The sequence below is a fragment of the Patella vulgata genome, chromosome 1 (genome assembly GCF_932274485.2).
Source record: "Patella vulgata chromosome 1, xgPatVulg1.2, whole genome shotgun sequence".
NCBI classification, from domain to species: domain Eukaryota; kingdom Metazoa; phylum Mollusca; class Gastropoda; family Patellidae; genus Patella; species Patella vulgata.
In genome coordinates, this window is record NC_065879.2 from 70,111,620 (window position 1) to 70,125,538 (window position 13,919).

The 13,919-nt window shown below is 33.7% G+C and overlaps 1 protein-coding gene across 9 annotated transcripts in view; it reads left to right on the forward strand.

Moving 5' to 3' along the window:
* The window catches only part of LOC126832175 (regulating synaptic membrane exocytosis protein 1), a 44,096-nt gene that overhangs the window by 17,345 nt on the left and 12,832 nt on the right, over window positions 1-13,919 (forward strand). For 4 of the 9 annotated variants that reach the window (XM_050533232.2, XM_050563224.2, XM_050533403.2 and 1 more), the window contains exons 6-15: window positions 4,790-4,916; window positions 6,486-6,593; window positions 7,302-7,425; window positions 7,827-7,879; window positions 10,390-10,523; window positions 10,893-11,023; window positions 11,276-11,441; window positions 12,233-12,340; window positions 13,003-13,126; window positions 13,487-13,642. In XM_050533232.2, coding sequence (XP_050389189.1) covers window positions 4,790-4,916; window positions 6,486-6,593; window positions 7,302-7,425; window positions 7,827-7,879; window positions 10,390-10,523; window positions 10,893-11,023; window positions 11,276-11,441; window positions 12,233-12,340; window positions 13,003-13,126; window positions 13,487-13,642 — 1,231 coding nt within the window. The remainder of the gene's footprint in view (window positions 1-4,789; window positions 4,917-6,485; window positions 6,594-7,301; window positions 7,426-7,826; window positions 7,880-10,389; window positions 10,524-10,892; window positions 11,024-11,275; window positions 11,442-12,232; window positions 12,341-13,002; window positions 13,127-13,486; window positions 13,643-13,919) is intronic. The other 5 variants (XM_050533321.2, XM_050532759.2, XM_050533469.2 and 2 more) reach the window with 3 other exon arrangements.

Below are 13,919 nucleotides of genomic sequence, written 5' to 3' on the forward strand. Positions count from 1 at the left end.
GACTTCTGGTTGGATTTTTTTCTTGTAACCATATAATTCTTTTTATGTGAAAAGTAATTTGCTCATAAGTAGAAGTTCTTTTCCTGTTTTGATAACAATATGTCAGAACAAGATTTCCTTATTTTAACTTAAATATCTTGATCTATAAAATACTTTTAGGATCTCAGAAAGATCTCAGCTATGATCTGTATACTTACCGGTATACAAAAAATATAGTAAAAGGAAATCTGCATTGCATGATTCATAATTCACGATTTGAGAACATTTTGTTTCCTAAAAAGATTCCTATAAGAGTCACTATGGATGTTCAACACAAGGCTATCCCCCTCTTGAAAGGAAAAGAACTTCTATTTTTGGTTTTTATGGATATTGGGTATACATGATTTTGTAATGCTTGACGTCAAGGAGAAAATTGCACACACATACTTATCTTTTTTATTTTTGTTTTATTTTTTGTTGCAATGAATTTTGTTTTAGTTTATTAAAATAATAACAATCTTACCTAGAGAAAGAGCATTCTTTCTGAAGAAAATCGCTATTTAGCTTTACTTTTATTGCATTTTTTATCAGTATTTGGCCTATTAATAAATTTCACATTTGATTTTATCAAAATAAATACTATACATTGTACCTCCACAATTTATGCCTCATGAAACGGACAAAAATGATTTGTTAAGGTAAAGTTGTTAACAGAGCATTTAGAAATTAAGAAAAAAATATGTTGAAATGGACCTGCCCTCGCAAACTTATTGTCCCATATGTTAGTGTCAAATAACTGAAGGTTGGTGTTGACAAAACATTGTGCTTTGATGCCAGTTATTTCATTTTCATCCAAACGTTTTTACATTTGAATTCTCAAACTTATCATTTGCACATCTGCATGCATGGTTATTATTTTGCTTACAAAATGGTAAATTAATGGATTAAATTAAGATGCTTTGTAGACTTACATATTAACAATGCCTTATTAGTTATAATGCAATATTTCTTTAATTTTGTTTGTAGTTTTGCATTGGTCTTTTACAATTAACTTTGCTTTACTGTTCACAGGAAACATGCACTCGAAAATAAACTTTTGTAATATATCAGCATTATTATGGCTTTTATTTCTTATAAGAATATCTGAAATATTAGTCTAAATGGAGCTGAAGGCAATACCTTGGTTTCAAATGAATATATCTCTTTCTGTTCTGTATAAATCCTGCTGTAGTTTTGATTTCTAATTTGTTTTTCTCCTTATTTGATCTGAATGCTTGTCAGTAAACTCTCAATTAAATATTATTAGAATCTTTACATTTTTTCCATATTTACATTAGTCACCATGACAACATAGCAAGGAATAGATTCAAGGTATAATTCCCTTTGGTTGCAGTTACTCCTTATCTAAATTGTTTTGAAAAATGTTTTGGGGATTAAACAAGTTAAAGTAACTAATTCTTAGATATTTTGGTTGATCTGAAAAAATCAGCGCAATATTTGTAGATTTCAGAGGAAATCAAACAAGAATATCATCTATTGTCTGGTCTGACCCATGCTATCTGGAAATCAAAACTTGGAGCATGCTTCTAAACTACATTATTAACAGATTGAATTTATCAAAAACTACAACTATGTGTGATTTAGCATTCATATTGACCCAATTTGGAAAAATTGTTGCTTCCATATTTCCAGCAATTAACTTGTGTAGGAAATGAAAATCTATGCAGTTTCTTATAAATCAAGACAATCTACCAGCAAACACTGCAGTTTGATTTTCAAATGGCACAGATCAGAAATATATCTTCACAGATTGAAGTTAACTTAAAAATAACAAAAACAATCTGTAGCCTCCAGGATTTCTAGTTTTATTTTGTGGGAACCTTTAAAATTAACAGTTAAATAGGCTATATATTTGGCAGAGATTAGATTTACAAGGGGAAAGTTAAATAATGTGACCCAAAATATCAGAATTTATTCCTTGTTTTTTTGTCATAAATACCCAATGTCTGTTATAATGAATTACAAACCATAAAATAATCAAATTTTATTCTTGAAATTTGTTTTATCTGCTGGACAGAAAAATATATTTATTGAGCTTTAACGTCTGTGTGATTTATGTAGGTAATTAAAGGTAAAATTGGATCATACTAATTGTTTTGAATGCAAGTTTCAGCTCCTTACCATGTCTTTCACTTTTGTATGAATGTTTAAATGTTAGGGAGAGTGTAGCTGAACGGCTGTATATTGAAAAGATTTCATTCAGATTATTTTCTGCCAAAGCTGTTAGAAGCTCATCGTCACTTTTTTAACATACTGGCTCTGTGCGCATCTGAAACATTTGGTTTGATATTCATTGTTAATTTTAAAGAAAATCGTCTTTTACTTTGCGAGGCAAAGGTACAATGCTGTAAAACATTATTGAAAATTCAAGCTATGGCCAACTTGAGTAAAACATTTTGCACAGTTATCTGCAGAGTTCCTTGAAAACTGTTATCTGCTATAATAAATTTTAAAACCTCTACGACTGATGGACAGATCTGTCCCCAATTTTGCATACACCCCACCTCTGATATTACTGTATAAAAATTCGTTTACTGACTGGCAGAGATAATGCCTCGTTATGTACCGTATCCCACAAAATTATCTACTGTACAAAAGTCAACAGATGTTTTTGCCATTTATTTGCCATTCTCTGTATGTTATATAGTTACGATGGGTTTCAGGAATTCAGTATTAACAGAAATGTGCCCTACAGTGGGAACTTACTGTGCATTCCACCTACCTACAAATTGCTAAAATATACTTAATACAAGATAAAAAAAAGAATTCCCAAACATTTGAAAATGCAAATAATTAAGAGCTCATTGTATTCAGATCATCCTCAAAGAAGAATGACTTGAATTATTAAAACATTCAAAAATATTGTTGTATATTGTCATTCCAGCTGTCTGTCTGTTCCTCTACTTTTACTCATTTTAGGATCACAGTTCGTGAGATTTAAACAGGAAAAAAGTGATTCTTCAACTAGTCATAAACATCATTAAAACTTTGTAATCACATTTTGCCAACTAAACCTTAACACCCTACATTTAAAGTTCTTTAGAAATTATTACCAAAACTTTAAAACAATAAAATAAATGTAGTGGCAACCTTTAGAAACAACATGGACAAGAAAGTTGCTAGTGGGCTAATATTTAGATATATTATCTAAGCTGACATTCCTGAAGAATATACATAAACTTACATGATGTCTTGATCAATAACTGGTGTATATTGCAATATTTAGACAATATGTAAAATGTCACTGGTTAAGCTCGCCATATATTTGCATAATTGCACCAACAAATAGTCCAGCCATAATAAAAATGCAAACTGTTAATTTATTCTGTAGTCTACTAATGGTGCATTACGTATACATAACTGTAATAATTGACAGTTTTCTCTGGCTGGGGAATATGTTATGGTAGAATGGATGTTATTACAGGACTTCACTGAATGATACATATAGCATGGTCGAGATCACTCTGATCCTCCTCCCATCGTTGACTTTAAAAATTACCATGTTAATCTCAGATAATGAAAACTGTACATAAAACAACCCCAAAACAACAAAATGATAAAATAATACCGCAGATACAATAGATACACAAGCTGTGTTCACACTAAAGATGTTAAGACAAAGTTTGGATTTTGAATGCTGGAACTTACCCTGTTGACAATATCAATGAGAATAGAAGTGTTCTCATCACACAATATGGGCTGATTTTTTTCCCCATCAACACTTTGGTAATGTAGGATATAGAAGTCTATGAGATCAACATAGTGTTGAAATAGTTGATTTAAGACCTATAGTGTGAATCCAGCTTTGTGTGTGTTGACATGACAACAATCTTCATTTTTAAAAAAAACAATTGCTATGGTACCTATACAGTGTTCCCTCTAAAAACTGTCTCCATTTATTGATCCTGTCTAGACTGACTTACAATCACATGACATTTCAGTCCGCTTGAACCAAAATCATGTTCTGTAATCAGCCATATCAGCACACATTTGAATAAATGCACATCCATTGCTTCAATATTGGATCATGAGTTATATATTCCTTTCTGTTAAAGGCAGTCCAATAGCTTATGACTGCTCCTAACTTTAGTCTCCACACTGAATTATTGTGAAGTCAAATAAAATGTATATATGTTCCCTAAAATTTACTTCATGTTAAAGTGTTAATTTGATTACTGTATAAACTCTCTGATATGCCCTTTTACTTTAAATTTAAAAATAAATTTCATGCATTTAGCTTTAGTCAATGTTTTGAGTGAATAAACACTGACTTTGCCTGAATCTGCATGCCTGAAATTTTCATTTGACATTTTATGGAGAGAAGCAAATTAGGCATAGAATTGTATTACGATTTGATCACATACAGCACTTGGCGCTAATTTTCCCGAAACATTGCTGGGAAATCAAATATTGGCCTTCAGACTAGAATTAGTCTTTTTTTGATTAAGGATACATAAGTACAAGATAAATTGTTAACTATGATGACAAGTTGTATAAGGTGTTCTGGAAGGAGTACTAGAAAACAGGCGCTGCCTTGTACATGATACATGTACAGTATATACCAATACTTATAACCAAGGAAAGCAAAGTCCTTCTTATTGTAATGTTTGGCACTACAAGCAATCTTTGAATATAATCTGTTTGAAAATTAATTATTACTAAAATTAACAATGGCCATTTTAAAATGTCGATAGAATTTTGGGAAAAAAGCGCAGCAAGGTGCAAACAAAGGATTTTCTCTTATTTTCAGCACCCAGTTACCTGGCAACCCTCGGCAGACGGACAAAAATGGATTGGTCACATGATTTTAAAGAAGACGGTACTGGAGGGTGGACGTCAACGCAGTGACTCTAGTGCCATTTTAGGTACTGCATTAGGTATAGTTTGCAGAGTTACCTCCCCTCTTTCTTTCTTTGCTTTTTGTGATTGAAATTTGTTGAGCTTTTAGCAAATGCAATTAGCTTTAGCAGACAATTAATGTTTATTTTATCAAATATTTATTATTGATGAATCGATAGACCTAGTCATGGAACATACTTTTCAGTTACATCTTTGATAACCAGGGCCTACATGAGTGAAAAAAATTAGCTGTTTATGGAGAGGCTTAGCTGAATATATATGTACAGCTTGTGATTATAATATCAATCCAATCAGTGGTCATTTGTGGCTATATTCGTCATTCGTCGTCTTCATCGCATCATGTTATTAATGAATTAATACTAACCAGAGGTCTGGTGTTCACTCCTGATATTGGCAAGAGAATGTTCCTCTGTATATTCCAGTGTGGTTTCACCACGTTACGAAAGAGGGGATGCATTTAAAAGAATCCATGACAGTTGAAATTTGAAATGAAAGTAGCATTTAACACCGGTGTCCAGGCAAAATTTCCCTCACAGTACACTGCATGACGTATGCCCTTTTTCATTAGCCCGGGTGGTGCAGAAAAGTAGGACGTTAAACTCCATACCAATTTATTTCATATCACATATATTTAGGATTAATTCTTTTTGATGCTGTATTTTAGACGTAGCAAGCTTTATAGAGAGATAGGCCTGCATCTATCTCAGCACTGTACTGTATTTCTTTTTGTTGTCAGTAATGCTACCCACCCTACTCCATCCCTCCACATTTGCAATTCATGAATGATAAGTAGTTTTACTGGTATACAAAAAATATTTGGTAACAGAAGATAAAGACATTACTTATTTTAGGTTGATATAGCGAAAGTTTTGATTTTGGGAAGTCCAGTAGCAGATCTAGAAGCTGTGAATAGGGGGGTTTGGGGGGGGGGGGTGTGACAGTTCCAAATTTAGGGCTCCGTCCACTATCCCACCCCACAATGAATGGCAACAAAATATGTAATAAAATGCATAAAATAACTTTGAGCACCCCGATAGAACATAGATCATATTGCCTATATACTTGTTCACCTATTGTTATCTCATCAGAAAGCAGTTTTATTCAAGTTGACATAAAGGTTCATATCATATTATGATTTTTATTGAGTTTGTTATTATTTTTTTGAGAACCTTAGGGGTGCTTACTTGGTCTCAAGGGGGCAGAGGAGGCGACCACTTAAATTCGTGCCTCCTTAAATTCACGTCTGTGTAAGTCTTACGCACACATGTATTAAACGTTTAAGTGTATACGTCTTTCTTGAACTTGTTTTGAAGTTACCTACATGCAAGAATTTGTAACACTTCTTATGATTAGTTACCTCCTCAACAAACCACTGTCATTAATACAAATTAATGGGTGCTTTTCATTATACCTTGACATAAATTGTGAAGATAAAGAACCTCAGTTTTGTATTCTTCAAAACCAAGTTTTTCTTGATAGCTGGACACTGATTGACTGTGTCATTGGTTAAAGAGTGTTGACAATGGAAATTTAGTATCGAAATATTACAGTCTTGACACCTAATGCTTCTATTTCCATGACAACAGGTTTGAAAGTTATTGGTGGTAAAATGTCTGAAAGTGGCAAACTTGGTGCTTTTATTACGAAAGTAAAGAAAGGGAGCATAGCAGACACAGTTGGCCATCTTAGACAAGGTGAGAATTTTAGGCCTACAATTAAACCATAATATCTTGAGAGCTTTGTACTATATTTTGTATCATAGATATTTCATCTATGCAAACCTTTGAGTTGGTTCCCATAATTGTGTGTGGTAAAGAGTACTGTCGCCTGTATGGGTATCCTTCAGAATTACTCTAAAGAGCCCCTTGCATGTGTTAATTAAATCAAATGAACTGGTCATGTTTAAAGGATATTAAACTGTCTTTTATTATGGTGGTTGCATGTTAAGGACACAAGGCACAGAATGGCCCCGGTTTGAGTCTTTGAGTCCCAGCATGGGTTGAGGAGAATCTTCATGATTTCACTAGCCTGCTTGTCTCTGGTCATCAGTGGCATTTCCTTGCTGATAAGAAAAGTAATCTAATCATTTAAATGGAACCAATCAATCAGGTCTTCTATAAAAATTGGTAGAGTAAGATTTTACTGTGAACCATAAATATAAATTAATGAATGTCTGTCTCAAAATAACCCATTTAAAGTATCGATGAAATTTGTTAAATTCCTTTCCATTCAGTTCTTTTATATTCTGAAAAAACTTTTCCATCTCAAATTGCCTTTAAGGAGGCTATATCTTATACATAAAAGCAAAATTTGCAGATAAATGTATACTTGACTAGATTTTGAAATAGGCTATCTTCAAGAAAAATAATTTACAATTTTTCAACAAATTATTTTATTTTCAGGTGATGAGGTGGTAGAGTGGAATGGTCGATCACTGCAAGGTGCTACTTTTGAAGAGGTGTATGACATTATATTAGAATCAAAACAAGAACCACAGGTCGAACTTATCGTTCATAGAAGCACTAAGTAAGTAGGATATCCTATGATGTATTGATTATAAGAATGCAATATGTTTTAATCTATAATTTACATTTTCTGTCATTGGTGAACGATGTTCTCATTTCAACCTATTCATCCGGGACTGTTATGACTGTTCTAAGTCTTTAGTAAGTAGTCATGGCAAAGTGGATTAAGCTCAGTCCTTTAGACCATAGTGTCTGCCATTGATTCTTGTGTTGTGGTTTTGATCCCAGGCTTGTGGAAGACTAGGAGTCACCAGCAGAACTTTGCTGCTAAAGACTCCAGAGCACAAACAGATATTAAGGTATGCTAGTTCTATAAAAAAAAAATGCGAGGTCTTTTTGGGAAGACATTAAACTTTGTTTCTCTCCATCTCTGTATTTAATTGATTTATATTTTTTTTACAGAACTGGCGAGGTTCCTCCTGGAATACAGTCAACTTTCACTGATCATGCACGAGGTTTGTAAACATTTGATCATATTCTGAATTTATTTGTCTTTTCTGTTTCGTTTTTTATAGACTTCTTTTACACAATTATTTGTATATTTTGTGCAGCTGAGCCGTTTAGCACCTTGACCACCTGAAACTACTATTCCCTCAAGACTTCAAACAACCTGTGAACTATACAAGGACTGTGTATAGTAGCTATGTGACTTGGGCAGTTTGAGGCAGTCTAGGGAGCAGTAGTTTCTGGCAGTTTCGAAACTCAATACTTGGGTACTTCGGTAGTCAATATTTTCATGCACCTGGAGCTAAAGGGATAAGAATTTAATCAAATTACTTAATGATATTTTGTAATCTAAGCTCCACAAAGAGTCAAATATGATGAACTAGCAGGATACCCGGCTTCGCTCGGGGGTCATAACTCCGAAACCGGAAGTGGTAGACTAACGCCACCTGGCCTATGTTACTCCCCGGTCCGAGCTACCCCTATACCCCAATTTTCAGACTCGGGGCAGATGTAGCCACCAACCCCGAACAGACTTTGCTCGGGGGTCATAACTCTGACACCGGAAGTGGTAGACTAACGCCACCTGGCCTATGTTACTCCCCGGTCGGAGCTACCCCTATACCCCAAATTTCAGACTCGGGGCAGACCTAGTGTAGCCGCCAACCCCGAACAGACAGGCTTCGCTCGGGGTCATAACTCCGAAACCGGAAGTGGTAGACTAACGCCACCTGGCCTATGTTACTCCCTGGTCTGAGCTACCCCTATATCCCAAATTTCAGACTCGGGCCAGATGTAGCCGCCAACCCCGAACAGACAGACAGACAGACAGACAAACGACAGTCACAAATATATATATAGATTACTGGGGCAAATTTCCACCATTTACTAATAAGTAATATAAAAATCTTGGTGTAAATTATGTATTTAAAGTCTGTTGTTTTCTCTTTTTTTCTTTGTTTATTTTTGTTTTGTTTATTTCTTTTATTTTGTATATTTTTGTTTTCGTTTAGTTTTTCGAGTTTTCAGCTGAAGTAATGTAAGTTAAAGAGTAGACAATACCAGATAATGCTTGAAGCTATATTATTAACATGATCAAATTATTAACCCTTCTTTCCGCCTGCTATAGAAATTTGAAATATGATTGAAATAATATTTAAAGTTAGATATGTTTGAATAATCCTAAGACAACAGTATCTTGGCAAAATCAAATTTTCAAAAATGTTTTGTGCTGTCAGACATAAGTCAAAATTTATATTGAGATAATTTTGCTCTCTGTCCATCTCCTGCAAAATGTGGGTGTACATGTATCTTGCATGACAACTGCTTGTTTGAAAGATGCCCATTAAATAAATATAGAAAGATGTTTTAGGAAAACTTAAAATATTTCTCAAGTTGATTGAACAAAGTTTATTTTGCCATTCAGAACTGTTTTATTCTGTCTGTAAAATATTTTCTAAAGAATCCATCCATTATGAATTTATGTGCCAGCTTTTAAACAAATAGCATTATGTAAACACTGAACAAATGTTTGCAATTATTTTCATCGGTGTGTGCCGAGCTTAAATTTAGACCTATTATGATCTTGCCAAGATAAATTAACCAAACCAAGTAACATTTATATTCCTTGATCAATGCCTCCAACCGCTATGTCATGAACACCGTTTTATTGTCCCCAAATTTGAAAATTATTTGCTTTAGTGCTGTGACGGAATGATCAAATTTGATCAAAGAAACCAGCCATGGATATTTTATAGCCTGCTTTCTGTCCATGGGCATATATATTTACTGTGTGGATTGTGACTCTTAATTTGCCCTATAGAAACTAACTATTATGATATAATTAATTAATTAATTCAGCTAATTATCATAAACCTACTAACATTAACATTTGAAACGTTTATCAATATGCGACAATGGTATTAGTGTAGATTATTTTATCTTCAGTATGCTACTTTATTATAAAAGTAAAACGCATATGATATTATTACTGAAAGGACAACAGGGCAGAAAAAACACAGACAATTAATTCAAACTTACATTCTACCCGAGGACAATAATATTCTAAAACATTATTGTATCCATACATTTAAAAAATCTGTCCTGGCTCAAGATTATCTTTAGATTAAAGATGAGGATACTGGATACGAAAATGTTGATATTGTGTTCACTTATATCAGTTTCAAGAGATTATATACCCTATAAATTTTAATTGTAGGCTAATATTTCATTACCGTATAAATATTACTTTTAGTAGGTTAATTGCCTAATTATCATTTAATCTTTATTCATATGATTAATAAGGTTATTTTAGGATTGTATAAATGGGGTTGTCAGAGTAATTATTAATAGAAATGCATTTCAATAAAAATTATTAATTACATTTTGAATCCGAATGTATCAAAGATTAATATTAGTATCATGAATTTCAACTTTGATGAAAGTTTTCTGACATAGTGACCATAGATACTTCCTTTCTTTGCTTATTATTAAGGAGATTTCCATTCCTTATTTTTTACAGACTATGCTTTAAGAGATGCGCTTCCAGCCCAGAATCAGCACAGAAATCGTCACAGCCTTACTGTGACAACCACTGGTTCAAGATCAAGGTCAAGATCTCGACCCCATTCACCACTTATTACAGGAAGGTTACAGGTAATGATAACCATAATTTTGTCAAGAGTATTTCAATGACAGGGTTATTGGAGGCTGGCATTGCAGTTTGACACCGAATCGCTTGGCTCAATTCCTTGTGCATGGGACTTGAATGAAACAGCATCATTTGTATGTCTATTTGGTTCCTTGTTTATGATGGAACATGTTTTATAACAACCAAGTATTGATTGATCATATTGCTTAGATCTATTACTGTATTATATGTCTTGTCATCTGGTAACTAAAATGAAATAAGGATCTGAGTTAGACTTGTTACTGAGTGAAACTGCGACACTGGGTGGCAAAACTCTGAATAAGCCTTTATAAAAACAGACATCAGTTTTAAAATGTATTATATATCTTTTTCAGGTCAAATTATGGTATGATAGTAGAAGTTTTCAACTTATCGTTTCTGTGATATCGGCTCTAGAGTTGACTTTGACAGATAATGGAAAGTTCCGCAATCCTTACTGTAAACTATATTTATTACCTGATCGAAGGTTAGTGTGCTATTTTAATATTTTATGCCAAATGACAGTGTCAGTTAAAGAAAAAGCATTTATATAAGACTTTCTTGTTCGCATTTCGCGTAAGAATTTCAGAACTGAATTGATCCATTTTCAACTGACTGCTGTAATATTCTTAGCATAACAATATCTCAAATGGTTAAACTGTTCATAATACCTGCAAGGAAAACATTGAATAGTTTGAATATTCTTTGGTAATTATTTGATTTGTGCTCTTTTTTCCAGTGAGAAGAGTAAGCGAAGAACCAAGACTATAGCTAATACTATAGAACCAACATGGAATCAGACGTTTATTTACTGCCCAGTTAAAGAAGTAGATTTACGGGACCGTCTGCTTGAAATCACTGTCTGGGATTATGATAGAATTGGTGCTAGTGAATTCCTGGGAGAGGTATTGTCTAATTTATTTATAATCATCATTCAGATCGTGTCTGGTCACATAAATTTGAATTAAATTGTTACTTCTGCGCACTGTGTCTTTTAGACAGTACTATGTATTATTTAGGTTAGAGGGTTTGGGGAGTCAAGGATACAAATTTATGTAGAATCTGTGGAAACATATTTGAATACAGATTTGGGGAGCCAAGGTGGTTCAGTGAGCAAGACGTTGGCTTGTTAACCTGGGGGTCCTGTGTTCGTCCTGGTGTTGGTTAAGAAGGTTCATCCTGATTTTCCAGCATGGTTCCCCCCATGCAGTACAGAGGGCCTGGCAAGGGACAATGTATAGTCCTTCGGATGGGCCATAAAACCAAGGTGCCATGTACACAATGGTGTGCATGTAAAAGAACCCTTTACCCGTTGCTGTTGGAATTCAATATAAATTATAAGAATACAGAAATGTGCTTCTACATGCTTTTTGTGATAATTGTGACGTTTTCACAGATTATTATCAAATAGATCTCAATGCTAAATATTGTATGTATTAAGTATATTATTCCTGTACATAGACTTACTGTTGTCTCATGTTACAGCACAAATGTTTCACAAAATATATGTTTACTCTGCCAACTGAAATGGTCCACTTACATCTTTCTAAGAGAGTCAAAATAAAGAGGCCATAAACAGTCAAAAAGATGAATGTATCTTCATTGCAAAACCACAAAATTTGACAACCCAAGATCAGTTTTCATTCAAATGTAATAGCCAATCATATAATTTAATTTTATTTATCTCGGTTTTCAGGTGTTGATAGATTTGACGTCTGCTAATTTAAATGATGAACCTTACTGGTATCAACTAAGTCACCATGATGATGCAAGTATTCCTTTGCCTGCTAACTCCCCTCGAACTGTGAGTTATTTAACCTGAAGCTCTCCCTTTGGCACTTCTGCCATTTTCTTATCTCCATAGGTGATTGTGAGAGGTCTAAAACCAATATTGTTTTCCTAATATTTTGCATTTTTATAACCATAGACTAAAAGCTGTATGGGACTCTTTATGATTGGGGCCACTGTAAAAGGAAAAATTGCTCAATACTGCCTAAAAATATTTAACAGAAACTGTTTATTTTGGGGGGAAACAATTTGGGTCACTCCACCTACTTTCTAATACACCACCTGTGCTTATCTTTCTTTATTCTATTTCCAAATGCCTTTTGACACTATCTTTTTTGTAACTAATATTTCTATTCAGGTTATTTCTGAACAGGGATTGGGGATCAGCCTTTTATTTTCATCTTTCTCTTTCTAATAAAACTCACAAATTTTATATACTTAAAGCCGATTTGATGTCTTTGTTTTTTAAGCTTTGTAATTTAAAATGTATCATGTCAAGCCATAGTGAAGTCATATGTCAACCTACTAATTGTTATATTAATCCAGAGTGTCAAAACGTATATGAACACCACCTAGGTTATGTGGCAAAAGGTTTAATGTGTTCTAGAAACCAAGCAAACCTGTCACGTATATGACACCTATATAGATTAAATATTTGCTTTATTTATTTTTTTTCAGAAAACCTCAAAAGATCCATACGACCTTCGTAAAGACCATTTGTCACCTCCTATCAGTGCCCGTGGTTTGAGTGACAGTGACGTATCAGAGTTAGATTATGACGACAGTATTGGTGTTATCTCCGGTAATGGTCATTTACTATTTATATTAAATATGTACAAATGAACAAATAGATATTGGCATTGAGTTGAAATGAAACAGCAAATTTATGCATTACCGTATTTGAAATAGATACCTGTCTATCGATGGGCAGGCATATGTCATTTTGGTTTTCCTGTTCATTGGAAGAACCAAATTTTCAGGTAACATGATATCTTCTTGGTGCAATAGATGTCATAAATTATTTTAAAAGGCATGTATTATACAAATAGTGAACAACATTATCTAGCTATGCAAAATGAGAAGTGATACCTGGTGTTCTAAAAAGAACTAGCATACTCTGCCTTGTGCATATCTTTAAAGAAATGACTGTTTTTGTATTAAGGTACTGGTCATATAGCTCGGGAGGGTAACAGTGTCAGCTCTATCCCCTCCTCTTGTAGCCCTACTAATACAAACGATGTATATGTGGAGGACAGGCATCGTTCTTCTAGACGCGATCATGAAGAATCGCCCGTTTCGAGAAGGCGAAGTGGGACAGGTATTTTGATAGCCCAATCACATAGTTGTTTGTGTAGTGAATGTCGTTAACCCATGCTTAGATTTAACAGTGCATAGATAATAGTCAAACAGCTTTTTATGGAAAAAAAACCCAACTAAAAATAAAGTGAAAAAAATTCAAAATAATGCCCCAACATGCCAAAATAATAGAAAAAAAGAGTCTCAACACCATACATAGATAAAGTAATTTATTATGGTCCAAAAATTACATAATTCAGACAGTCTTGCATTAGTTTCTATTAATTTCATGAAACCAT